This window comes from Dryobates pubescens, chromosome 20, assembly GCF_014839835.1.
Source record: "Dryobates pubescens isolate bDryPub1 chromosome 20, bDryPub1.pri, whole genome shotgun sequence".
NCBI lineage: Eukaryota > Metazoa > Chordata > Aves > Piciformes > Picidae > Dryobates > Dryobates pubescens.
Window position 1 is genome coordinate 13,700,028 of NC_071631.1, and position 24,429 is coordinate 13,724,456.

Sequence of the window (24,429 nt, forward strand, 5' to 3'; positions counted from 1 at the left end):
ATCACTGGTTCCCATTCTGGGTTCCATCCCGGGTCCCATCCACGGTCTCGCCCCGGGTCCCGGGAAGCCAGCGGTGCCCAGTGCGAGTCAGCACCGGAACAGCTCCGCGGGGCCCAGAGCTGCTGCCCCTTGGAGGGATCCCGGCCCAGTTCTCGGGGGAAACCCTGGCCCCGTTCCCCGGAGGGTCCCGGTAGATCTTGTTTGCACCGGCTGGACCGCGGGGAGGCGGCGGCAGCGGCGCGTCCCGGGGGAGCGGCGGGTCTCGGTGCGGTCCCCGGTACTACAGCTCCGCCACCCGCCGCCCCCGCCCGCCGGAGCCCCGCTCCTCGGCGGCGGCAGCGGCGGCGGCGCGGCCCCTCCCCGGGGCACGGGGCGCGGGGCCGCGGCGGCCGCCATGGAGGAGGAGCCGCCGCCGCCGCCGCCGAGCCCAGCGCGGGGCCAGCGGCAGCCGGCGGCCGTGAGGCTCCCGCCGCCGCCGCGCCATGGGCCGCCTCGCCGCCGCCGCTGCCATGTCGGCCGCTTTCCTCAGCCCCAGCCTCGCCTTCAGCTCCCACTTCGACCCCGGTAAGTGCCGCAGCCCCGGGACCGACGAGGACCCCCATACCTCCTCCCCGTCCCTCGCCGAGCCCTCTCCGTTACGCTCGGGGGTCTCTCCCGGGCAGCTCCCCGCGATCTGCCACCACCGTCCCACTCGGGTCCCGGTTCAGCCCCGCACCGGTTGCCTGTGCCGGTGCATCGTGCTGTGCCGGTGCACCGAGCCATGCCGTGCCGGTTGCACCGAGCCCTGCCGGTGCACTGTGCAGCACCATGTACGCAGCAACCCCTCATCGCCCTCGTCGCCTCGAAATGCCCCTCGATGGGCTCCGGTTTGGCCGCTCTGAGGCAATCCCGGTGCGGCGTCGGGACCCGCTTGCCGCAGCCGCGCGGCATTTTGTTCCCCGGTGCTGGAGGGCGCGGGGGAATCGCGGGGGCTGCGCTGCCTCTGAAGGCATCTTCGGGATGGAAATGGAAAAACAACAACGGGAGTGATGGTGAGCGGGAGAAAGACAGTGCCAGGGGCTGAGCCCCCTCTGCCTCGGGTCCCTGCGTGCCCCATGCCTTGCGGGGGCTGGTGGTGGCCCCATTGGGCTGGGAGAATCGAGAAGGCTCAGTGGGGTGCCGGGGAACGGGGAGCGGGCGTTTTGGGGGGCAAGCTGTTATGTAAGGTGCCGTGTTACGGCCTCGGCCGTGTCGCAGCTGCAGAAGGATGCTGCAGACGCTGGAGCAAAGCAGGGGTTGGCTTTTGTGCCTGCGTGTTTTGGGGCTGCAGCAGCAGCAGCAGCCTTCCCCTCGCCGCTGCCTTTTGCTCCAATGCTGCCAAACGCCGGCAGCTGCTTCTTGCCCTGCGTCCCTCCCTGTGCGGGCATCGCACCCACGCAGGGCTCGGGAACCCTTCGTGCCCATAGAGAAGCCACTGATGAGGTGAGGGATCGCCTGGTGGGGCTGGCATCGTGCTGGGCACCGACCCTTTGTTTACCAAATCAGGGAAAAACGCGTGTCAGGGTCCGGCAGCCGAGCTCCTGCACCTCTCCCACCACCTCCTCCACCACCGGGACCAAGGCGAAGCATCTCCAGTGCTGGACGCGGTGGCAGCGGAGGCTCTGGCTGTCGGTGTTGGGCTCCTGCATCCCTTCCAGCTGGGTCCCTGGTCCCTGTTTCCCTGGGGAGCCCTGGAGCTGGTGGCTGTGGATGGTCTGAACGTATGGAGTGATTTAAAAATAAAGCACGGCCAAGATTCACCAAACAGTGGCCCCGGTGCCGGAGACTTTGTTCCCAGCCTGCTCAGTATTGATTTCTGCTCAGGAGGAAACCTCTTTATTTGCATCTAAAATGCGGTAGCGCTGGGAACAGAGCCCTGTTTACTGTCCTCAGCCACTGGTACGATTCTTTTCTCTGGGTTTTCACGAGGTGCTCCATTTGCTGTGCTAATCTCATCAACCTGGGGATTGGCAGGGCACCTTTGATTTAAAAATCCTTCTGCAAGAAGGTTTCCATTGCAAGCTCCTCACTGTGCTGCTGCATGCCCAGGCCCAGGGCTCAGCTGCTGCCACGCAGCTGCCACCCACAGCTCCTGCCAGGGAGAGGAGTTAAAGGAGGGGACAAACCGTGGTCTCTGTTTTGTGGCTTTGTTGGTTTTGTCTGTTTGGCAGCACCTCCTGCGGGTGCGGCATTGCTGTCCTCCTGCTCCAACCTGGTTTCCTTGGGGTTTGCTTCTGCCAGTGTGGAAGAGGAGGAAGCGCTTTGCAGGGCTCAGTGGCACAGCTACATCGTGGCACCATTGCTGGGTGCCAGGACAGGCCCAGGCTTCACCAAGGGGAGCAGAGACACTCCTGGCCCTGTATGCCTGAGTCCCCTGGGGAGGGACATTAGGAAGTCACAGCCACTGTGGCAGGCTATGGGATGAGACAGCAGCAGGGAACAGTGACAGTGGTGTCACCTGGGGATGCCAAAGGGATGTGCTTGCCTCAGCAACCCATGCTCAGCCTCAGCTTGTGTTTTTGGTGAGGCTGCTTGGCTCAGTCATTCAATGTGCCCATGCCTGGTTTTGCCAGCTGCCCAGGCCAGTGTGCACTGCTTGTGGATATGCTTGCTCCCAGTGCTGGGGGCTCTGGGGATGGTTTTGTGGTTCCCATCTTGTTTTGCCCATGCACAGGCAATGGAGCACTGGAGCCACTGATGGCAGAACACTAACTGCCCTGCTCGTGAGAGGCACTGCTGCGCCACCTGTCCAAAGATGAGCTCAGATTCCAGGGGCCTCCCATGGGAATTGAGTGCCCATTCTCTGCTCTGGAAGCACTGTGACCTGTGGCAGCCTATCTGAGCACACAATGCACAGAGGTACCAGACAGAAGTGCTATGTCCTGTGTCACCTGAATGGGCAGAGCTTTGCTCTGGGATCAGTGGCACCTCATCCCCTGTGAAGCTGATGGCAGCTGCTCAGGGACATGAGGATGTCTGTGTTGGGGGAAAAAAGGCTGCTCCCCTCAGACCCAGGAGTGTGCTCTGAAACAATTAGAAACATCCTCTTCCCATTTCTTCTTCCCTACTTTTTCCCTCCCCTCAGCTGCCCTGGCCCTTCTGCCCATCCCATTCCATGCTTGGTCTGCAGGATTCTGCTCCTTGGACCCTGTGGTTTGGGGTGTCATGTGCTGGGTCGGTGTGTCCATGCCAGGGTCACCCAGGGCTTGAGGCACTGGGGAATGAAGGGGGGTCAAGACCAAGGGAGGGTCTCCCCAGCTCTGTGTTTTAGGTCCTGACTGGCACATGCTGCCATCCACTGCTCCAGGCTACGTGGTGACAGCAGCTCAGTCAGTGAATGCTGTTGCTCCGTGGCCAGTATCATCATTTACTGATAGGATTGGGAAAGATCTTGGCAGAGGGTGGTGGCAAAGGGGCTGTAACACCCAGAAGGACCCTGGCAGCCCAAATGGGGGGCAGGTACCCACTGTGCTCTCACCCTGGCCAACCATGCTGCCAGATGCTGGCAATGCCTCAGAAGGAAGGAGGGAAGGTTCCACTGGGGTCCGTCTCTCCAGAGTGGTGCTTGTGGGGATGCTGGGAGTGGGCAGTGGCAGGTTGGCACATGGCAAGACCCCTACCCTGGCACAGCCTGGCAGCTGGGCTGATGTGGGAAATGGTGCTGGCACAGCACTGCAGTGCAGCTGGGCCCCACTCTACAGGGGAGTCTGCTCCCCTGGGGGTGTTGCTTCGCTCCCCCCTTCTCCCCTCTTTCCACCCTGCCTCCATGTGCTGCTCCCTCCCTGCTTCCCCGCTCCCCTGCCCCACGCACACGGTGGTTGTGTTCTGGATGGCAGCAGGGATCCCTGTCAAAGCCAATTAGGAGAAATTAATACACTGGGGTTGAAAGGGCTCCACGCTCCCCGGGGTGGGATGGGCTGTGACTCACGGGCTCCCTGCCCTGGGCTCCCAGCCCTCCCTGGGATGCTCTGTCCTTCCCACTCTACAACTACCTGAAAGGAGGGAGGAGCAAGGTGGGAGGGCAGTCTCTTCTCCCAGGGAACAAGTGATAGTACAAGACTGTATGGTTTCAGGTTGCACCAGGAGAGGTTTAGGTTGGGCATTAGGAAAAATTTCTTCCCCAAAAGGGTTGTCAAGGCCTGGAACAGGCTGCCCAGGGCAGTGGTGGAGTCCCCATCCCTGGAGAGGTTTAAAAACCTCAGAGATGTGGTGCTGAGGGACATGGTTCAGTGGTGACCTGACAGTGCTGGGTTAATGATTGGGCTTGATGATCTTTAATCATTATGTGTGCTGGAGCAGTCCATAGGCTCTGCCCACCCTGGCACTGCATGCTCCCAGCCAGAATGGGGCTCCGGCGCCCACCACACAACCTGCCTCTCCTTGAGCCTCACCACCCTGGCAGCACTGAGCAATGTGGGGCAGAACTGGCACCACCAACTCAGGGCTGCAGTGGACACCTGCATGCACAGCTGCATCCTCTCCACTGACACAAGGGGTCTGCAATTAGCTGCATTAAGCCAGGGTGGGGCTGCAGCCAGTTGGGGTGGGGAGGTCTGTATTTAGCCAGGAGCTTGCCTAGTCCTGGCTTCCTGTGGTCAGAGCAGGCAGAGCAGACAAGTTCTGCTGCCCAGGTTTTGCCTCACTCATGTTATGCTGCCTCACCATCCCATGAATTCCCTGGGCTGGAAAATCCCTGCCAAATCAGGCAGCTCCTATGCTCTGGTCAAAGGGGCTACTGGGCCACTCTTGTCCCACAGCTGAGCTGGTTTCTGCCCTGAGTTCTGCCTGGCTGGAGGGACAGGGATCCTATGTTCTGCAGCCACTGCTCATGGCCAGCTGCTCCTGCCCTGTTAAACACCATAGAAAAAGTGTTGCCCATTGAGGTAGGCTGAGCTGGGGGCACCAGGCTGGGGTGGGCTGGAGGGTGATGGTGCTGATGTGGAGAGGAGCTGAGCTGTGCTGACTCAGCATGCCCAGTGACAGGAAAATAAATCTCCTCTGGGCATTAATCCCCCTGACAGCCTGGGGAAGCGTTGGTGGAGTGTGCTGTGTGGCTGTTTTGGGGCAATTACTGCCAGAATATCATTTGCCATCAAAATCTGAGGGGTGCTCCAGCTAGAGTGCACAGAGGAGATGGGAAGCATTGTGGGATGCATTGGAGCTGACACATGGCTCATGGTAGTGCTTGGGTCTGGCTGAGGGATTGAGTGGATGCAGGGCTGGTGGCATGGAAGGGCTGCACAATGGAGGAAAGGGAACTGGTCCCAGATTTCCTGTAGAGCCACTGTCCCCCAGCCCAGGATGAAAGCAATAAGAATCAAGGGGTCCTGCTTTCCATCCCTTCTCCTCTGCCAGCCCTGGTGGGCATCCTCCTCCGCAGCCTGGTGCCAGCAGCCGTGTTAAAGCAGTTTGTTTTAATTACTGGAGCGAAGGAAAATTCCAGTGGAGGCAAATGCAGTAAATGGAGCAGTGCTGCCCGCCTGGCTGGGCAGGGACTGGCTTTCCCATGGGTGCTCCCAGGCTCCTGGCTGTGCCAGGGTGTCCCACTGCCAGGCCTCTGTGTCAACCTCTGTGGCCCTTCACCTCTCTGAAATAGCTGTGAGGTTGTGTGCTTCTCCCAGCGCTCGTCTGCTCTGTAGGCTGTGGTGGCTGCACCCCAGGCTAGTGCTGGGGAGCAGGGCTGGGACCTGCTCCCTCCCTTGGGTCATTGCTGCTGCCATCATTACAACAAAGCAGGGGGTTTTGCTGGACTCTTCAGTCCCTGTGTTCCTGTGCATGTGGGTGGTGGGAGATTTGGATGCCATGGAGCTGGCTGAGAGCAGGTGCTGGGCTGGTTGGTGCTGAGTATTGCCCTGGTTAATGCTCTGAGCATCCTTGATGCTGAACCCTGTTCCCAGCTGGAGTCTGGACTGTGCTGACCTTCCTGGGCTGCAGTCAGGAACCCCTGAGAGTGTCTTGGGAGAATCAGACCACTGATGTCCACTCAGGCAAGTGGCCCAGGCAGCGTGGGGTGGACACTGTGTCTGCCTGCCATGCTCTGACAGGGCTTTGCAGGGCCCTTGGTACATGGGGCCAGGACCAGCCACTGTGGATCTGGGAAGTCTCGGGCTCTGCCAGCACCATGGCTGCAGCAGCCACGGAGGATTCTGTTGTCAGCAGTCGCCAGGGTCCCCTCCACAAGGCTTACCCAGATGGTGTTTGGTGATGTGCCCTTGGTGATCCTCATGGGGATGGCACCACGTGGCTCTGAGGTGTGGGGCATGCAGGAGGGGAGGCCCTGGCTTTGCTGCTGGAGCAGCTCGAGGCTCGGTAGCAGCGAGGGCTGCCCTGTGGCGTGGGCAGAGCCCCTCCAGAGCTCACGCTGGACCCCACGCCGGGGTTTCTGCCCGGCCTGCAGAGTGTACCCCTGCCCGCTCGCCCCTTGGCCGTGTGTTGCGTGGGGCCCTGCTCCGCTTTGGAGCCAGAGCTCCTCGTTTCATAACGCCGCGGAGCAGTTCTGATAAAAATAGGCTGCCCTGCTCCGCGCTGCTCCTCTCCCACTGTTACGTAAATGCTGCTCTGGCGACAGCCTTGTCTTGGCCGGTGCCGCACGCCGCCAGCGCTGGGACCACGCTGCCATGCTCGGTGGGCAACCCCAGCCACCAGCACCGCTCCTGCCATGGTGCTGATGGGGGGGCTGTCTGTGCCCAGCCGGGGGGTGGATGCTCCCACACTGGGCACAAAGGGTTGTTCCCTGTCCCTCAGGGCAGCAGGTTTGCTGTGGTGCAGCCGTAACATTCCTGCCAGTGCGGGAGACTTCGCAGACCTGATTTAAAATGCCAAGCAGGAGAATTTTGGTGTGGATAATCAGCTGGCTCTTGCCTTGCATGCCTTTTGGGTTTGGTGTTTTTTTTTTTTCAGATGTCAGGGTTATTTTCTCAGAAAATGGAGAAAGTTGGTGCCGGTTGGGCTGTGCCGGCTGGAAGCGTGGCTCTGCAGCAGGGCAGGCTGTGATGGAGGAGCTGGATTTTGTGTTTCTAATCAGGCTGACATGCTTGGTGCCTGCACAACAATGGTGTGGCTTGGCCTGTACTTATCACAGCCCTAATTTTGATTTCAACACCTTAGAAAAGACGAATGAGGCTTTTTCCTGTTTCTTTTTTTTATCCCCCCCCCCCCCATCTAATTATTTTTTTTTAACTGCTAATTCATCCCGAGATGATAAAACCAGAATTAAGAGGCAAGAATCAATCCTTTTAAAACACTTCTGCACTGGTTAAGTAAGCCCACATTAAAAGATACATAAGGAGAACAGATTAACAAGGCGTGCCTTGCATTTGAAATTAACTGATCCATTAATCACCGGAGAGGATGCCCAAATGGCTCTCTGGCTCTGTTTCTGCTGGGAGAAGGTCTCCAGGTCTGGAGGGTATGTGGGTGCTGCTTTCTTGTGCCCCAGTTTGAGCCAGTGATACCTTGATGGGGAATGCTGTGGGTACTGGCTGTGTGCTGGGCTCTTTGGTGGCACTGGTGGGTAGTGCCAGCCCTGACCCTGCTCCTGTGGCAGGAGAGGTCTGAGCTCAGGGGCAGAACAATCAGGGCTATTCTGCTTCTTCCCTGCTGCCTCAGTTTCCCTCTGGGGGCTGCAGACAGACTGTGAGGAGCAGCCTAGCATTTGCGTGCTAAATGGCAGCGGATGGTTTCTTGCCGCCTGGATGCGTGTGGGTGAGCAGAGCGCTCATCCTGTGGGGTGTAAAATTGCTTTCCTGGAAGCTGCCCATGGACCTGGGGATTAACACAGTATGAGAACTGAGCTGTGATGGGAGAACTGCTAGGGCAGGGGAACAGCTGGAGGACGACCTGTGGGTCTGGATCCTGCACAGCTCCCTGCCTAAATCCAGTCCTGCACCCTGTCCCAATCCTGCCTTGATCTCTGCCTGAACGCGCTTTTGCTTCCTGCCCTTCTTCCTGCCTGTATTTTGCCCTCTGTCCTGTCTAAATGAATCCTCTCCCAGCTGGGCACCTGCTGTTGGGTGCTGCACCCTGGCACAGGACGTTGCACCCCGAGGCTGCAAGGCCCAGCAGGTTTGTGGGGTGGGATGGTGAAAGAGAAAGGGAAGATATACCGATCATGCACCTGAGGTGATGGAGCATCTGTTGCCCAGCAAGCCTCACCTTGCCATGCAGTGCATCAGCAGTCCCAGGGGCAGACACACTCTGTGAATTATAGGCAGGGAAACTGAGGCACAGGACTGTGGCATGCACCTTGTCCTGCAGTGAGAGGCCAGGCAGAAGCAGAGGGTGACAACATACTGTGCCCTGTGCCCTGCAGCTTTCTGCCCTGGGCAGAGCTATCGCGCGTGCACTGCCCTCTTGGGGGAGGGTGCTGGGCAGCACCTGGGTGGGTGGGCAGGAGCTGGGTGCCGCCTGCCCGTGGCTGGCCCCACACTCATGCTTTTCCTTGAGCTGGGAGCCCTGAGCTGCTGCCGGGCTCTGCGGGAGCCCCCGGCTCGTCCCTTCCGTACACGTCAGCCACCGCTCGCCGTGCCGCGCTCCGTTCGCCGCCGCGGAGAGAAGAGCGGCGGCCGCAGCATCGCCCAGCCCGCAGAGCAGCCCGGCAGCAGCGTGCCATGGCCGGCGGGGAGGCCGCGGGCACCCGGCAAACGTGAGTCAGCAAAGGGCAGGGCGATGCTCCGGAGGCCGGCAGCATTGTGGCTGGCAGAGCGGGCACCGGGCGTCGTGCTGCAGGCCGAGCCCCGCTGCCCGGCTGTCTCCCAGCCTTCCTCCATCGCCGTTGGGAAACAGCGTCCGGGGCTGGGAAGCGGGTGGGGAATGCAACAGGCTGGGGAGGAGAGGGCTCTGCCAGCTGTGGGGTGTGTGCGACGACAGGTCCGTGGGGTGGGAAAGCAGTGCATGCCCCACTGCACCCCGTTGCACCTCACTGCACCCCGCTGCGCTCAGCATCCCTTATCTCTCTCCGTTGAGTTCTGGGCTTGATGTGGAGCTGTGACAGGTGCCCCTGGGGCTGGAGCTGCTCTGCCACCAAACCCCACCTCTCCCCACTCCGTATGGCTGGCCGGGGTGAGGGGTTGGTCACTGTCCCTGCTAGCCCTGGGTGCTGCTCGAGTGATGCAGCAGTTCCTGCTGGCCAGAAGGGAGGATGCATCGAGCTGGCCATTCTCAGCCTCACCACTGTGGTGAGGCTGGCCCTGCATGAGTAGTTTGGGAGCGAACCCTGTGGCGGGATGAGTCCCACAAGACCCACGTGGCCGGGGAAGGGGGTTCATGATGGTGACCCTGCCACCTCCCCCAGCCTGGCACCTGTGCCAGTGCAGTGTGCAGGGATCAGCCTTGGGGTACTGCCTCTCACCCCAGTACACCTGCCAGCCACCATGTTGGGTGCACACCTGCACCTTGTGTTCACCTGCACCCCTGATGGGCTCCAGTTAGCTCTGAGTATCTCAGCCTTGACCCGGGGGGCCATTGTGGCAGGTGGACCTCCAAGCAGGCTGCTGGGGAGTGGCTCAGGGTTGGCACTAAGTAGCAAGGCTGGAGGAGGGCAATGACAGGTGACCCTGCTCCTGGAAGAGCGGAGACTAGAACCTCAGGATGATGTACAAAATGTGATGGGCACCCCAGCTTCTCTTGAGAGCCCTGGGGTCCTTCACATTGCATGCATCTGGCTGTGCTCCCTGCCCCGTGGTGCTTTCTGCGTCCTGGTGCTCCACCTGTCCTGGTGTTCCCTGCCCCCTGGAGCAACCTGTGCTCCAGCAGCCACTACTGCAGGCACATTCAACCTGGTTTTAGGATTATTTGGTCTCTGAAACGATGCCACGTTTGCCATCACCATACCAAACACCTGGGCTGTGGCTATAAGGAAGGGCAGTGGTTGCTTGCCCGGGCAACTGGATGGTGGCAGTGGGTCATGATAGAGGTGGTGCCCCTTTCCCAGCACAGCATCCTGCACTGTCTGGGCTGGTAACAGCTCCCAGCTCGCTGGTGAGTGATGGGGAAACTGAGGCAGGAAGACACACTGGCTTAGAGAGTGATTGGTTTGTGAAGCTCAGTTTCCCGAGCTGCAGCTGGGGGGCGGCTCAGCTGACAGTCCCTGTTGGAAAGGCTTCTGTCGCCGCTCTCTGCTCCCTGTCGTCGTTCAAAAGGCTCTTTTCAGTGAGTCATTTTCTCTCTTGCTGTCCCACTATCCAGGGAAAATGGTGACATTCGCGGTACAAAGTGTGTTCACCATGGAAACCAGCAGAAAGGAGGGGGAACACCACCCCCCGCTCCTCCCAGGTTCGGCTTTGCATCCACAAGCTGTAGAAGATGGCTCTTGAGCTCCTTCGTAAGCACCAGAAAAGAGTTTGACGTGGCCTGGGCTATGCTGGAGCACACGGGACTGATGTGTCCACTTGCTGCCGTGCCAGGAGACAGGGTGCTCCGTGCCCATGCTGGGCAGTGCCTGGGAGTGGCTCTATGCTGCTGGCTCATGCCAGGGTGGCAGGACCTTCCCTCCCCAAATCCGCTCTGCCCTTCAGATGCCTTTCTCAAGGACATGCACCAGAGTCAGGGCACGGCTCAGGAGCTGGCAGTGTGAAGTTGAGCTTTGGCATGGGCAGCAGCTGAGGGGCAGCTGGGCTGTGGCATGGGGCTGGTGATGGAGTGATGCCCTGTGGTCTGTGTATGGAGCTGCGTGTGTGCCATCAGCATCCCTGAGGGGCTTGGCACTACACTTGGTGGCCTGGGGAGGGACCATGGCACTGGATGGGGGTTTAGGTCTGGGAATGTGGTTGAGTGGAGACGTGGGTTAGGGCAGTGCACCCATCACAGCCCTGATGCCCCAGTAGGAGGGCACTGCACTGGGCAGTGCAGGGCTGTGTGTGGTTCCCTGATGAGGATGGCTCTGTTGGCATCACCGTGGCCTTCCGGCTTCCTCCCACCACAATCACACTGGTTGTTCAGGCAGGCTCTGGGCAGAATAGTAATGTGGCAGCTGCAGCTGATGGTGGGGGCATTGCAGGGACTAGCAGCTGGGTTGCTGCTGCCACCATCCTCCCTGCTACCCAAGGAGACAACTCATCCACAACGTAGGCTGGAGCAGGGTGGTGGGGGCTGGATTTGGGGTGTGCTGCTGCCTGGAGGGTTCAGTGCCCAAGCAGGAGCAGCAGCACCCCCCTCACCTTTGTGTCTGCTGGCCTGGGGTCCAGAGCTGGTGCAGCCTCTCTTCATGGGATGCCATTACCACCCTCCATCTGTGGGGACTGGGCTCCAGTTACCCTCCCTGCAGGCTGCCACCAAGGTCCTATCATGGCTCTAGGGTCCCTCCTGGGCCCCCTACCCATCCAACTGCTTTCTGCCAAAGCCCCTGTGAACTCCAGGGTACTTCTGCATCCCATGACCCCCACCTGGCCAGGACCCCCTGGCACAGCCTTATCTCTCCGTGCTCCCCCCATGCCCCTCCTGTCCCCACAGACGGCACCCCCCTTAGTGAACTCTCCTGGTCCTCCTCGCTGGCTGTTGTGGCTGTTTCCTTCTCGGGGCTCTTCACCTTCATCTTCCTCATGTTGGCCTGTCTGTGCTGCAAGAAGGGGGACATTGGCTTCAAGGTGAGCCAGGGATGTGGAGACAAAGCACATGGGGGAAAGGGGTCTCCCCAGGCCAGGCTGCCCCAGGACTTGGGTAGGGGAGGCTCTTCTTTGGAGCCCAGCAAAGGATGGATCTAGAGGATCCTATTGCTGCTAGGGCTGGTCCCAGCACTGGTGCAGGATGTGTCCGAGCTCAAGAGAGCATTACTCAGGGGGAGCTCAGCCCCTTCTGCCTTTCAGAGCGCTGCCAGGCCTCAGCATCTCTGTGGAACATATCCTAACTCAGCCAGGATCCCCACTTTTCAGAGCACCTGGATGCTACAAACTCCCTGCTCTGCAAAGCATGGATACTGTGGGGCTCAGCATCACTGTGGGTCATATTCTAACCCAGATTCTAACCCATTCTAACCCATATTCTAACCCCGCTCTGCACAGCCAGGATCTGTGGGGCTCGGCATCTCTGTGGATCACATCCTGACTCACTCAGGCTCCCCACTCCGTGGCTCTGTGCAGGGCCAGGCCACAGCACGGTTAAGGGCCATGGCGGTCCCACCCTCATGCCCCCGGGGGTGGGAGGCACCCTGACCTCACAGGCACAGAATGTGCCGAGAAACAGTTTTTCCCTAATTGCTGGGATTTTTGTGGAGGCTTGAGGCGCCCGTGGCGGGAGGGGGTCAGGCAGGGGGGGACATGCTGGGCCGTTGTATAACCATCCCACACCGTCCAGAGCACCTCGGCCTGCTGGAGGGGAACAATGAGCCCCCTCCTGCCCCCACCATGGCTATATAGGAGCAGACGGCAGGGGCTGTCCGCTGTCCGTGCCCGGCGGGTCACAGTGCATGGCACCTCGCGGGGCAGCACCATGAGGCAGGGCTGGGTAGGAGCAGGGCGAGATGCTCACCATCACCTACCTGCTTGCCCGGGCAGCTTTTTGGAGCCAGGGGCTGGCTGGGTGGCACAGCCAGGTAATCGGATGGGGTGGTGGGAAGGGGGTGCCTGACCCAGGGCCATCTCCTTGGAGGGGCTTTACCAGCGAGGTGCAGGCAGGGCTGCATGCTGGGAGGCTGAGATTTTGGGCTCCTCATGCTGTAAGGATGTGATTTCAGGATCCCTATGCCTTGGCAGGGGGGGAAGGGGGGAAGAAGTTTGATGATCCCATTGGGGTGGTGGGCAGTGGGGTGTGTGGGGAACCCACAGGGTCAGTTGTCTCTGCTTGGTGTGTGTGTCCCCACGTGCCACCCCCTGGCCCAGGAGTTTGAGAATGCCGAAGGGGACGACTATGTGACGGAGCTCTCAGCCCAGGGATCACCTGCCCCCCAGCATGGCCCTGAGGTCTACGTTCTGCCCCTCACCAAGGTCTCCTTGCCCATGGCCAAGCAGCCTGGGCGCTCAGGTAAGCTGGCGTAGGGTGGGTGATGATCCTTGTGGGACCCTCATGTGCCTGCAGTTGAAGGTAGAGCATCGCTGGGCTCTGGGGGAGGGGTGCTGGGGTGGGATGGTGAGTCCCCACTGCTAAGGAGGAATGGCCACAGAAAAGCCCTAGCAGCTGAGGTCTCCTTGGGGGCTGTCCCTATTCCTCTGTATAGGGGTCCTGGTGGCCTTTCCCCACCCCCCTGCATGGCACTAGCTCAGGGCAGCAGCATGCACTCTGCCAGAGTGGAACAGGACAGGGGCACCCCAAACAGTGTCACCTGAGAGCCCCAGTCCTGTGTAAACAAGCCTGTGAGTGGGAGAGGAATGTGGGGGGCACCCAGCCGTGGCCCCCTCCCACCCAGCATCACTGCCTAGCCTGGAGAATGGCAGCAGTGTGGTGGGGCCGGTGTGGTGCGAGGCGGTGCAGCGCAACAATGGCCTCATTGCTGCCCGCCCTTGGCATGGGTGCTTGAGGGGCCGGACTTGTGTCTGGCTGGGGGGGGACTGGGAAGGGGCTAAATGCCAGATCTCCTGCTGGTATCAGCTTTGCTCTCCCTGGTCCCTGGGGAGAAGGGGCAGGGAGCCAGCTTGCTGCTGCCACACCATTTGGGGACACCGGTACCCCACATCGCCCCACCAGCGCAGCTGTGGGAGGATGGCTGGGCAGGAGGATGCTTTGGCTGAAGGCTGCTTGGCAATGGCTGCTGTGGTGGCTGCTCTGGAGCCCCCCAGGGTGCTGCAGAGCCTGGCACTGGGTGGCATGGTGAGGACACCATGGCACAGCCATGACTGGGGGGTAAAGAGGGCAGGCTGGGTGGGCAGAAGGGCACGCGGGCAGCTGGATGTGCTCTGTTACAGTGCAGCTCCTCAAATCGGCGGACCTGGGGCGGCAGAGCCTGCTTTACCTGAAGGAGATTGGGCATGGCTGGTTTGGCAAGGTGAGTGGCAAGGGCAAGCACACTGGGATGCCTCTGTCTGTGGGGTCTGGACTGTGCAAGATGGGGTTTGGTGTGAGGACATGGCACATGGTGTGGACAGAGGGGATGAGTCTGTCCTTTGCCCCAGGTGTTCCTGGGGGAGGTGAACTCAGGCATCAGCAGCACGCAGGTGGTGGTGAAGGAGCTGAAGGCCAGCGCCAGCGTACAGGACCAGATGCAGTTCCTGGAGGAAGCACAGCCCTACAGGTACATCTGGGGTCACTTTCTGGTGCTGCTGCTGCACTGGGCACAGCTGGCAGCAGGGATGCCCTTAGATAGTGCCTGGTCCCCTCCGTGCTGTGTTTGGCTGCTGAGCAGGGCTGTGGCTGCCCCATGCAGGTGCCCATCTGAGTGCTCAGAGCAGCAGGGCTCCATGCCAGCCCCGTTGCCTGTCTTGTTGCGGCAGGTCAGGGGCTGGGAGCTGCTGGCCTGGGTCTGCTGAGGTCATGGGTAGAGTGGGGCCGGGGGTGGGGCACAGAGCTTCTCCCTGCCGTGGCAGAGCTGAACAAATGTCCCTTTGTGGCATGTCCCAGGGTGCTGGGACGTGCTGGTACCCACTCCCAGAGCTCCCAGCAGCCTCCAGCACAGCAGCAGAGGAGGCAGGGATATGGCTACTGGGGGGGGCCGCCGCAGCCAGCGTGGTGCCAATGTACCCCCCATTACTCTGCCCTATGCAGGGCCCTCCAGCACACCAACCTTCTGCAGTGCCTGGCCCAGTGTGCCGAGGTGACGCCGTACCTGCTGGTGATGGAGTTCTGCCCCCTGGTGAGTCCCTGACGTGTCGCCACATCCCGAGCCACTCCCTCAGGTGCTGCCATGGGACTGGGTTTCAAGCTCTGGCTGGGTGGGACCATGGAGGGGACTGCAGAGCTGTAGGCAGGGCTGGGTGGGGCAGGGTGCATGGCTGTGCTTCCAATCTATCTGAATGCCAGGGAGGGTGACAGTGACCCTGCCCTGCAGGGTGATCTCAAGGGATACCTGCGGAGCTGCCGGGGGGCCGAGGCGATGACCCCGGACCCGCTGACCCTGCAGAGGATGGCGTGTGAGGTGGCCTGCGGTGTCCTACATCTCCACAGGAACAACTACATCCACAGGTAGGGCTGGCCTGGCACTCCGGGGAGGCTGTGGAGGAATCGGAGGGTCTCAGACGCGTGGGGTCCCCAGGACACCGTCGTTCCCACTCCACCACTGCTCCTCCTGCCCAACAATATCCTGGTGCTGAGTGAGTTGCAAGATGGAGACTCCAGCATCAGTGATTTTGTTGAGGAGGGGGTGTGCTGTCGTCGGGGGCTGCTGGACCTTCCCCTCCCGAAGCCCGGCTCTGCAGGCAGGTGCCCATGAGGGTGCCCAGTGCTGTAGAGGCGGGGGACATGGGGTCACCAGCTGTGCCAGAGAGGGCCTCTCCTACGGGCATCCTGGCCTCGGTGGGACCTTGGGGGTGTTGCGTGTGCCTCGTTCGCCTGAGCCCTCCAGGGCTGGATCAGCCACCCGGGAGCCTGGCACTGTGCCAGGGCTCACGTTGCCTGGGGACGCCCGCTTTCCGCTTGGCTCAACGTGTGACGGATGGACGGACGGACGGACAGAGAGGTGCAGCTGGGGCTGCGCCGGCATTCCTGCTGTGCATTTGGCGGCCGCTTCTCGGCACGCCCGGGGTTCGGCTGTGAGAGCGCTGCTGCACAGCCGTGCTGCTCCCATCGCCAGCCTGCCGCCCACAGAGCACAGACCCTCGCCCCCCCTGGGTGGTGGGTGCCCCCCAGCCCCCTGTGGTGGCGGTGACAGCACCGGGATTTGCTTGACAGCGACCTGGCCCTGCGGAACTGCCTTCTCACAGCCGACCTGACCGTGAAGATCGGAGACTACGGACTCTCACACTGCAAGTACAAAGTAAGGCTGCTCTGGGGGAGGAGGGGACTGGGGGCTGCATGCTGGGACCCCACGACAGGCACATGCGCACACTGCCCCCAACCCTGCACATCATCCCTCCACATATTCAGCTCCCCAGGCTTTGTTGCAGGGTGGTAATGGGGTGTTCTCCTGCAGACCTGCCAGGGACTCTCTGTGCCCTGGGACCAGGTTGCCCTGCAGGCTTGTGCCCCCCCCAGCTGGGGCTGGCAGCTCCACCTGAGCAACGAAGTGGGATTTTCTTCCCTGAAATGGCTTCAAGTTGTACCAGGGAAGGTTTAGGCTGGTCAGCGGGGAAATTTCTTTCCCCAAAAGGGTTGTCAAGCCCTGGAACAGGCTGCTCAGGGCAGTGGTGGAGTACACATCCCTGAAGGGACTGAAAAGCTGTGTGGATATGTTTCCGAGAGGCATGGTTTAGTGGTGACCTGGCAGTGCTGGGTTAACTGTTGGAGGTGTCTTCCAACCAAAATGATTCAATATGACTTGAAGTGCCATGGCCCCGGACCCCAGTGCAATGCAGCCAGGGCTCCCTGGTGCTGCCTGGGCTGGCCTGGACATGCTCTTCTGCCAGGGGCAGCTTCCAGTACATCAGACTGCAGGCTGGCTGCCTGTGGCTCCTGACAGGGTGGAGGCTGGGAGAAAAAGGTGGAGTCTGTGGGATTGGAGGGGCTCAGGACAGGGGCATAGTGGGGATAAGTGGAGGGGAGAAGGATGTACTTGGAGGGAGACAGGCAAGTTGGGTGCCAGGAGGAGCAATGGGTCTGGGAGCTGGAATGGAAGGAGCAGAGCACGTGCCAGATGGGATTCTGAACGAGGGTGCAGGTGTGGAGTGTGGGGGTGGTGGTATGGGAACAGTGCTTGGTGTGGTGTGGCTGGTTCCTTCCGCGTAGGTTTGACGTTCTCTTCTCGTACTGACCCTACATACTTGGCAGGACGACTACTTTGTGACGGCCGACCAGCTGTGGGTGCCGCTGCGCTGGATCGCCCCTGAGCTCATCGACGAGGTGCACGGCAACCTGCTCATCGTGGACCAGACCAAGTCCAGCAACGTCTGGTGAGCAGGCTTGGGATGGGTACGGGACGCTGCTGCCAGCACGCCTGGCAGCTGGTGGGTGCAGAGGAAGGCGTCTGGAAGCCTCAGTAGGACATATCAGGGTGGATCATTTGTGGGGCTGCTGGCTGGTAGCAGGATGGGGGTCTCCTCATGCCCCCAGCATCCCGGTCTGCCTGCAGGTCGCTGGGTGTCACCATCTGGGAGCTGTTTGAGCTGGGCAGCCAGCCCTATGACCACTACTCTGACCGACAAGTGCTTGCCTATGCCATCAAGGAGCAGCAGCTCAAGCTGCCCAAGCCTCAACTGAAGCTCTCGCTGTCAGAGCGCTGGTGAGGACTCAGGCTGGGCTGCAGCCACATCCTGTCCCCTCCCTCTCCCCATCCCCAGGAGAGTGGGAGGGCAGGTGTTGACCCTCACCCCTCACCGTGGCAGGTATGAGGTGATGCAGTTCTGCTGGCTGCAGCCAGAGCAGCGTCCAACGGCGGAGGAGGTTCACCTGCTGCTCTCCTACCTCTGTGCCAAAGGGGCCACAGAAGCAGAGGAGGAGTTTGAGAAGCGCTGGAACTCCATGAAGCCCAACGGCAGTGCCAGCGCCAGTCACCACGGCCCTGAGCTCTCCTCCTTCCCACTGCTGGAGCAGTTCTCTGCTGATGGCTTCCCCTCAGATGGGGATGACATCCTCACTGTCATGGAGACCAGCCACGGCCTTAACTTTGAGTACAAGTGGGAGCACACCAAGACTGAGCACTTCCAGGCTCCCCTGGGGTCCCTGAGCCCCAGCAGCGCTGCACGCTACCATGACCTCTACTATCCAGCCACAACCACGGGACATCTGAGCCTGGGGGTCTCACCCTCCTGCTATGAGTGCAAGCCGCCGGGCTGCCCTGGGCTGCCAGCGCCCGGCGTGGTGCCCATCCTGGGTGCCCACAGCCCCTCACTTGGCAGCGAGTACTACATCCGCATCGAGGGGCCGGGGGAAGGCAGTGCCGAGCTGGACTATGCCATGTGTACCTACAGCCCTGCAGCCGAGCAGGGCTCCCCGCACCCCTCATCCTGCTGGCGTGCCCAGGGGACCCGGAACGGCAGCACCTATGACTCTGACAGCAGCCCCACCGTCTCCCTCAGCATGGAGCCACTGCTGGGCCACGCGCCAGTGGGCGAGGGCTCCTGGGAGTGTGCTGAGTACTACCCCTACCCCTGCCCAGGGCAGGAGCCACGGGGTTATGAACCATCCCCCAGCCACAGGGCAGAGGGGTACCTGCTGGAGGAGGAGCACACCCAGTTGGGCACCCAGGACTGGCCCATCCCTGGTTTCCAGCCCAGCATCTTCACTGACCCCTTGGGTGTCTCACCGTTGGTGAACAGCACCTACAGCCCCCCGGGGTACCGCGAACCACAGGCAGCCCCTCCAGGTGGGCAGCTGTCAGGGCAGAGTGATGCCAGGCCGGACTCCGTGGCACTGGAGCTGGGTGAGGACAGTCCCCCTGGTGCCCCCCACACCCAGGGCACAAGCCCCCCAGCTCAGCGGCATCCCTGGGCCTCCAACAGCTCCTCCAACAACAACATCAGCAGTGGTAGCCCAGCATCTCGTGAGGCCCAGGCTGGTGACAGCTGGTGCTATCGCCGCATGATCACCTTCCGGGGGCTAATGGCCAAGCCGCTGGGCACCATGCCACGCGGCCAGCCGCAGCTCGGGGGGTCCCCACCAGGCCATGACTTCCGCCGCCTGCGGCAGGATCAGCCCCCCAGCATGGCCGGCAGCTCCTCCTCCCTGTGCCGCTCACCCTCCCCGCGCCGCCAGGCCTGGCACAGCCGTGACTCATCAACCTTCGGTCGCTCGCAGGCAGCAGCGCTGGCTGGCAGCCCCGCCACGCCGTGGGGCCCCACCGCGGCCCCAGCAGCTGGAGCAGGGGCCCAGAACGATGTCTGCCTGGACGAGAGCCTGGAGAGGAGCAGCCCTACCCAGAGTCTGCCGCCCCATGCTGCAACTGTGCCAGGGCCAGGGGAGGCCACCCCCATGGCTGGCACTGCTGAGCCAAACCCCAACCCCCCCCCGGAGCCTGGTGTAGATGGTGCCCAACCCACAGCAGAGGCCTCTGAGGTGCCTGCGCCAGCGCCTGGGGAGCCTGTGGGCGAGCGCGGGGTGTGTGCTGCTGTTGATGCGGACCGGACGCCAGACAAGACCTTCTCCAGCGCCAGCTTCCCCAGCGTGGACGAAGGGAGCGATGAGGACACTGCAGACCTCACCTCTGGCGTCTTCACTGACTTCTCTGGGGACTACACAGAGCGGGTGGAGACGGCTCCAGCATTCAAGTCCCTGCAGAAGCAGGTTGGGACACCGGACTCCCTGGAGTCGCTGGACATCCCCTCCACAGCCAGCTCCTGTGAGGTCTTCAGCCCCACTGCCTTCACGCCTGCTGGCCAGCCCAAGGCCCTCGACAGCGGCTACGACACTGAGAACAACGAATCCCCCGAGTTCGTCCTTAAGGAGCCCCACGAGCCCCGAGAGCCAGACACCTTCAACCAGCTGGGGAAGCCACCCCCGGGTTTGCCAGTGAGTGAGGGTGAGGGTACGGTCCCAGACGCTCGGGTCCCCACCTCCCTCGGGACTGAGCTGCACAGCCTCGCTGAGAAGAATCCCTACCGCGACTCTGCCTACTTCTCCGACTATGATGCAGAGGCTGAGCGCAGTCCCAAGGGCGAGGAGGACAGCGATGGGTCCCGGACCCCAGAGGCAGAGGAACGTCCTCAGTCCCCTGCACAGGATCTAGGGAAAGCCCCTGGGCCTGGAGAGGACCCGTTGCACCCCCCAGGGGCACCCAGTAGTCCCCCAGCAGGCCCCGGTGTTGCGGCAGCAGTGGACACGCCAGTGGTGGGGGTCTTGGTGGGGGACTGTCAGGAGGCAGAGGCTGGGAGCACCCTGGCTAGCCCCACGGGGCAGGCTTTTGGTACCGAGCAGAGACCCGCTGGCACGGGGCTGGTGCTAGGCAGCTCCCCACGCCCTGATGGCGAATCCTGTCCTCCGGGCTCTGTGACGCCCAAGACTTTCTTGTTGACCCCAGTGCCACTGAGCCCTGGTGAGCCAGAGTCCATCGAAGGGACCCATGTGCCTGAGGCCATCCCTGGACTTGGGGAAGCTGAGGCTGGGGACAAACAGACTGTGCCTCCCACGCCAGGGCTTGGGGAACTGGGGCTGCCCCTGGAGGGAACTGTGGTGGATGATGCACCGGGAGGTCCCAGCACCTTGCTACAAGAGAGTGTCTCGCCTCCGGGCCTCTCTCTGCTCCCCTCCACCCGGGAGCCACGGCCGGTTGTCCCTGAGCGCTCTGAGGAGCTGGAGGAGGAGGAGGAGGACACGGAAGACAGCGATGAGTCAGACGAGGAGCTGCGCTGCTACAACATCCAGGAACAAAGTGAGGAGAGTGAGGAGGAGCCAGTGGCAGTGCCCATCGTGGTGGCCGAAAGCCAGAGTGGCAGGAACCTGCGCAGCCTCCTCAAGATGCCCAGCCTGCTCTCTGAGGACTTCTGTGAGGATCTGGAGCGCAAGAAGAAAGCAGTCTCCTTCTATGATGATGTCACCATCTACCTCTTTGACCAGGTGGGTGGCTGCTGCGTGGGAAGAACTGGGCAGTGGGCATAGCACCATAGTGATTTTAGATGCTGTCCTCATGCATGGGAACCAGTGGTGGGAACCTCCGCAGGCATGCCCCCAGTGATGGTCCCTTCCTTTCTCCCTTGCACAGGAAAGCCCCACGCGGGAGCTGGCTGAGCAGAACTTCCCAGAATCCCCCCAGCCTTTGGGGCAGCCCCCTGCTGCTGGCAGCCCCCCCAGTCCGGCAGACAGGCTCAGCACCTCAGACGACTCCTCGGACGGCAACGTCTCAGAAGAGAGTAAGGAGCTGGGGGGTTGTGGAGGGCAGGGATGGTCTGGGTCGGGGTAAGCACTGCAGTGGGCTCAGCCCCTTCCCTCTGTGTCACAGGTGGTGGCTTCGAGTGGGATGATGACTTTCCACTCGTGGCGGTGAAGCCATCCCTGACGACCTCACTGACAGGGACACCAGTGGAGCCTGACCCAGCCGTGTCCACGCTGCCTGCCCTGCCCACGCTGGTGCCAGCTCAGAAACAGGTGCTGCCTATCCAGTTCTCCCGGTTCACAGTCTCGCCTGCCCCAGTGTCCCGGTTCTCCATCACTCACGTTTCCGATTCAGACATGGACTCCATAGGAGGTGAGTCCTGGGACCCCTTGCCATCCCTGGGCAGGGTGGGTCCAGAGAGCTTCTGCTCTCCCGGTGCCAACTGCTGTGGGAGCCAAGGGTGCCCTATGGAGATGGTCACCCTTCCAAAGGGCTGCACGTGCCGTGGGAGCACTAGGACCTGCTTAAGCCAACTCTGTGGTCATTGCAGGCAGCAGTGAGGATGGTGACCGGGAGTGAGCCAGCCAGCACGCCCACCGGGCATCATCCCAACACCGGTACCGGCGCAGGATGGCGAGGCTGGGGACGGGGCCCGGCCGGGAGCTCCCAGCCTGCGCTCTGGAATTTTTGTAGGCAGATTTGATCGGAAGGAGCTGGTTTGCTGCTGCGAGCAGGAGAGGGGCCAGGGCCGCCCGGGGCCAGGCGGTGGGTGACGGCTGTGCGCGTGTGTGTGTGGCTGTGTGTGTGTGTAAATAGACACTATATATATATATAGACATATATATATATATAAAAATTAGAGCATTTAAAGGGTAGTGCCCTGACCTTGCTAACACTTGCGGAGTGTCCCCCCCTCCTCCAACCCCAGCAAAAATCCCCTCCCTTGGCATCATGCCCACATGTCCCTGTCCCCCTTGTGCCATGCACTTGGCCTTGCACCTCACCGGCTTGGCTGCACCACAGCCACCCCGTAGCTGCCCCACAGTGTCCTCGAGTGAGGGGCCATTGGCTGCTTCTGCGGTTTGATGTCACCCTGAGTGCACCCACTGCCTGCACCAGGGCTGCCACCGGCTCTCGTACCCAGGGTGGGCAGCATGGCTTGAGGTGGGACTTGAGGGGCCAGGGGAGCTCCCCTCTCCCTTGATTTTGGGGATCAGTCTCACAGAGTCCTGGCCCAGCTAAAGCCCCGGGGACCGCCTGCCCCACTGCAGTGGCACGGGGAGGGCTGGTGGGAGTGTGGGGGTGTCCCAGCTGCCCGTGTGGGGTGGCCCCAGCCTGGGACCCACCGACCTGATTATTTTTGTATTTAAAGAAAAGGATTAGAAAAAAAAAAAAAAAAAGAAGGAAACAACAAACCAACCCAAACCCACCTTAAAAAACAAAACTTGCTGTCGACTGAACCACATTGACGCCATTTTAAGTTATTGCTGCCAAAGAGACATCACAAGGCGGGGGGCAAGGGAGGACGGGGGGGGTGGGGTGCTTGCAGTTCTTTGTTCCATTTTTTTTGGTTGGTTGGTTGTGTTGCAGGGGTTTTTATCCTTTCTTTTTTTTTATCCTTTTTTTTTATTCTTTTTTTTTTGTTTTCCTTTTTAAATCCATTTGAGGCTTAGGATAATTGTGCAATTCCAGCTTCCAGAAGGAAATGGAAGTAAGCGGAGCTGAGCGAAACCTTGAAATCAGGGCTGGTTCCTTTGGGGTCTATAGACCAAACCCTGAGGTGAGAAATGCCTCCCCCCCAGCCTCCTCCACTCCCATCGCACCCTGTCCCATGTCCTGTGGTCCTGGCTGGCTGCTGTCACCCTGTGCACATTGGGGCGAGGGCACACGTCCTCGTGCACTGGCACCTACGCCCAGACACACACGCACATGCACCCACATGGGATGGCGCTGGTGCCAAGGGGGTTTTGCTCCATGCCAGGGCATGGTGCTGCAGGCTCAGCCTGTCTCCAATTTGGCACAGCTCTGGCACTGTCCTTGCCCACTCTTTTCCCACCTCATGGCTAGCCCAGCCTGGAGCTGTGGCCCCAGCCGGGACCCTCTCAGCCAGCAGGAGGCTGTTGGAGAGGCCAAACGGCTATGCCCTGAGGAGACAGCTAGGGTCCTGGGAGGACCCAGGGCTGCTGTGCAAGCCCCCTGCCCCACCTCATTGCTTCTCCCACAGGACCACTTGGCTAGTCACTGGTGGAGATGATTGCTTTATTTAAGTGGTTTATTTAAGCTCCAACCTGGCCTGTATGTCCCTCCCTCCAAGCTGTGCAAACTCTTTGCTTAAATCTTGTAGCCCCATGCTGACCAGTGGCATGGGGCACAGCACCCCGGTAGGGTGCTGCTTGGGATGCCCTTCCCGCAGCACCTACCCCTACTCCATGTCCCCCACTCCTCCACCACCCTACCTGCATTGCAGGGGCTTGTCCAGCATTGCAGGGGGAGTTTGCTCAACCCGCTCCCCACAGCCCTTCCACTCCCTGCTTGCACCCAGGGTGCTAGTCCTGTCCCCACCCTTTCGTGTGTTGTCCCCCCCTCGGGTTTGGTCTATGGCACCGCAGGTCCCTGCCTCTGGATGGCAGCATGAGGCCAGAGCTGGGGCTTGGAGGGTGTTGTTTTGTTTTTTTTTCTAATAGAAAGGCTGTTATTACATTGTCTATTTTATCAATACGGGTCATAACTGCTGTATTTTTTAATCAGTGCTGATTTCCATACAGCTCCCAGCATGTGTGTCAAATATCATCAGGCCAATAATAAAGTTTTTAAAATATCTTAAGCTGTTTCCTGCCCAGATCATTGCCCAGCACATGGGCAGCTGCCAGCTCTTGCCAGGTGCTGCACATCAGCCTGGGACTGGGACTGGAGCTGCTGGGGATGGAAACCAGTGATGCTCCAGGGCCAGGCTGATGCTTCCAGCAAAGGAAAACACTGTGGGTGGGAAGGGTTGGGGGGGATTTTATTGCTCATAAATTACTTTTTCTCATAAAAAATTATTTCAGGTTACATCTTGCAGGTTTCACCAAGCCAGGAGGTGCAACAAAGCCCCAGGGGCTGGCTGGAGCCTGGGGTGGCTGCCTGGGGGGTGCCAGCAGGCAGGACCCCCATCATGGGGCTGGAAGAAGATACGGTTGGTCCAGTGGCCAAGGGGGACTCCCAGGCCTGCCCTCACCTTGGGCTGTGAGCCCTCAGCCCTCTCCCACCCCCTGCCCCACATTCCAGCAAAGCCCTTGCCCCATCCTGTCCCTCATCCATTGTCTGTGCCCCCATCCTTCGGCTCCTGTGCTGGGAGAGGACGAAGCAGCAGGCTGACCGGAGCCCAGGTGGTTGCAGGAGAAGCTGCTTTCCTGTGGTGAAGCTGCAAAACCCATCAAAGGGGACACAGCAATGATGAGCCATCACTCCATGACTGGGAAAGAGCTCTGTCCACATGGAAACCCACAGGAACGACCGCCGGGAGCGACCCACATGCCTGGGTCTCAGCCAGTGCCAAACAGGCCCTGGTGCACTGGTGGTTAAAAAGTGCAAAATGACAAACACAACGGAAAAGGCAAAACCTCTGAGGGCACTGCCTGGCACACAGCTGCAGCTCCTGCCTGGAAAAC

The 24,429-nt window shown here is 60.8% G+C and overlaps 1 protein-coding gene across 6 annotated transcripts; it reads left to right on the forward strand.

Moving 5' to 3' along the window:
* The first annotated feature begins 412 nt into the window (after nt 1-412).
* AATK (apoptosis associated tyrosine kinase) lies at nt 413-24,082 on the forward strand. 6 transcript variants are annotated; one of them, XR_008462741.1, is made up of 15 exons: nt 8,434-8,662; nt 11,467-11,600; nt 12,831-12,972; nt 13,851-13,930; nt 14,058-14,176; nt 14,647-14,734; nt 14,930-15,063; nt 15,769-15,853; nt 16,786-16,925; nt 17,105-17,254; nt 17,358-20,523; nt 20,669-20,816; nt 20,906-21,151; nt 21,330-21,544; nt 23,827-24,082. XR_008462741.1 is itself a non-coding variant. In XM_054170461.1 (14 exons), exons 1-14 carry the CDS (start codon nt 483-485, stop codon nt 21,356-21,358), a joined length of 4,743 nt encoding a protein of 1,580 aa, XP_054026436.1. In that variant the 5' UTR covers nt 413-482; the 3' UTR covers nt 21,359-22,290. The 6 variants fall into 6 exon arrangements, 5 of the variants coding, with proteins under 5 accessions (XP_054026436.1, XP_054026433.1, XP_054026435.1 ...); XM_054170461.1 differs by lacking the exons at nt 8,434-8,662; nt 23,827-24,082 and adding an exon at nt 413-564 and having other exon boundaries at nt 21,330-22,290; XM_054170458.1 differs by lacking the exon at nt 23,827-24,082 and having other exon boundaries at nt 21,330-22,290.
* Nucleotides 24,083-24,429: the final 347 nt, after the last annotated feature.

Excerpts from the sequence above, each read along its gene's own strand:
- AATK (XM_054170458.1), top strand. The coding sequence starts at position 8,449 with ATGCTTTTCCTTGAGCTGGGAGCCCTGAGCTGCTGCCGGGCTCTGCGG. Across the intron at positions 8,663-11,466 it reads GCCGCGGGCACCCGGCAAAC|ACGGCACCCCCCTTAGTGAA; the intron begins GTGAGTCAGCAA and ends CTGTCCCCACAG. Across the intron at positions 16,926-17,104 it reads ACCAAGTCCAGCAACGTCTG|GTCGCTGGGTGTCACCATCT; the intron begins GTGAGCAGGCTT and ends GTCTGCCTGCAG.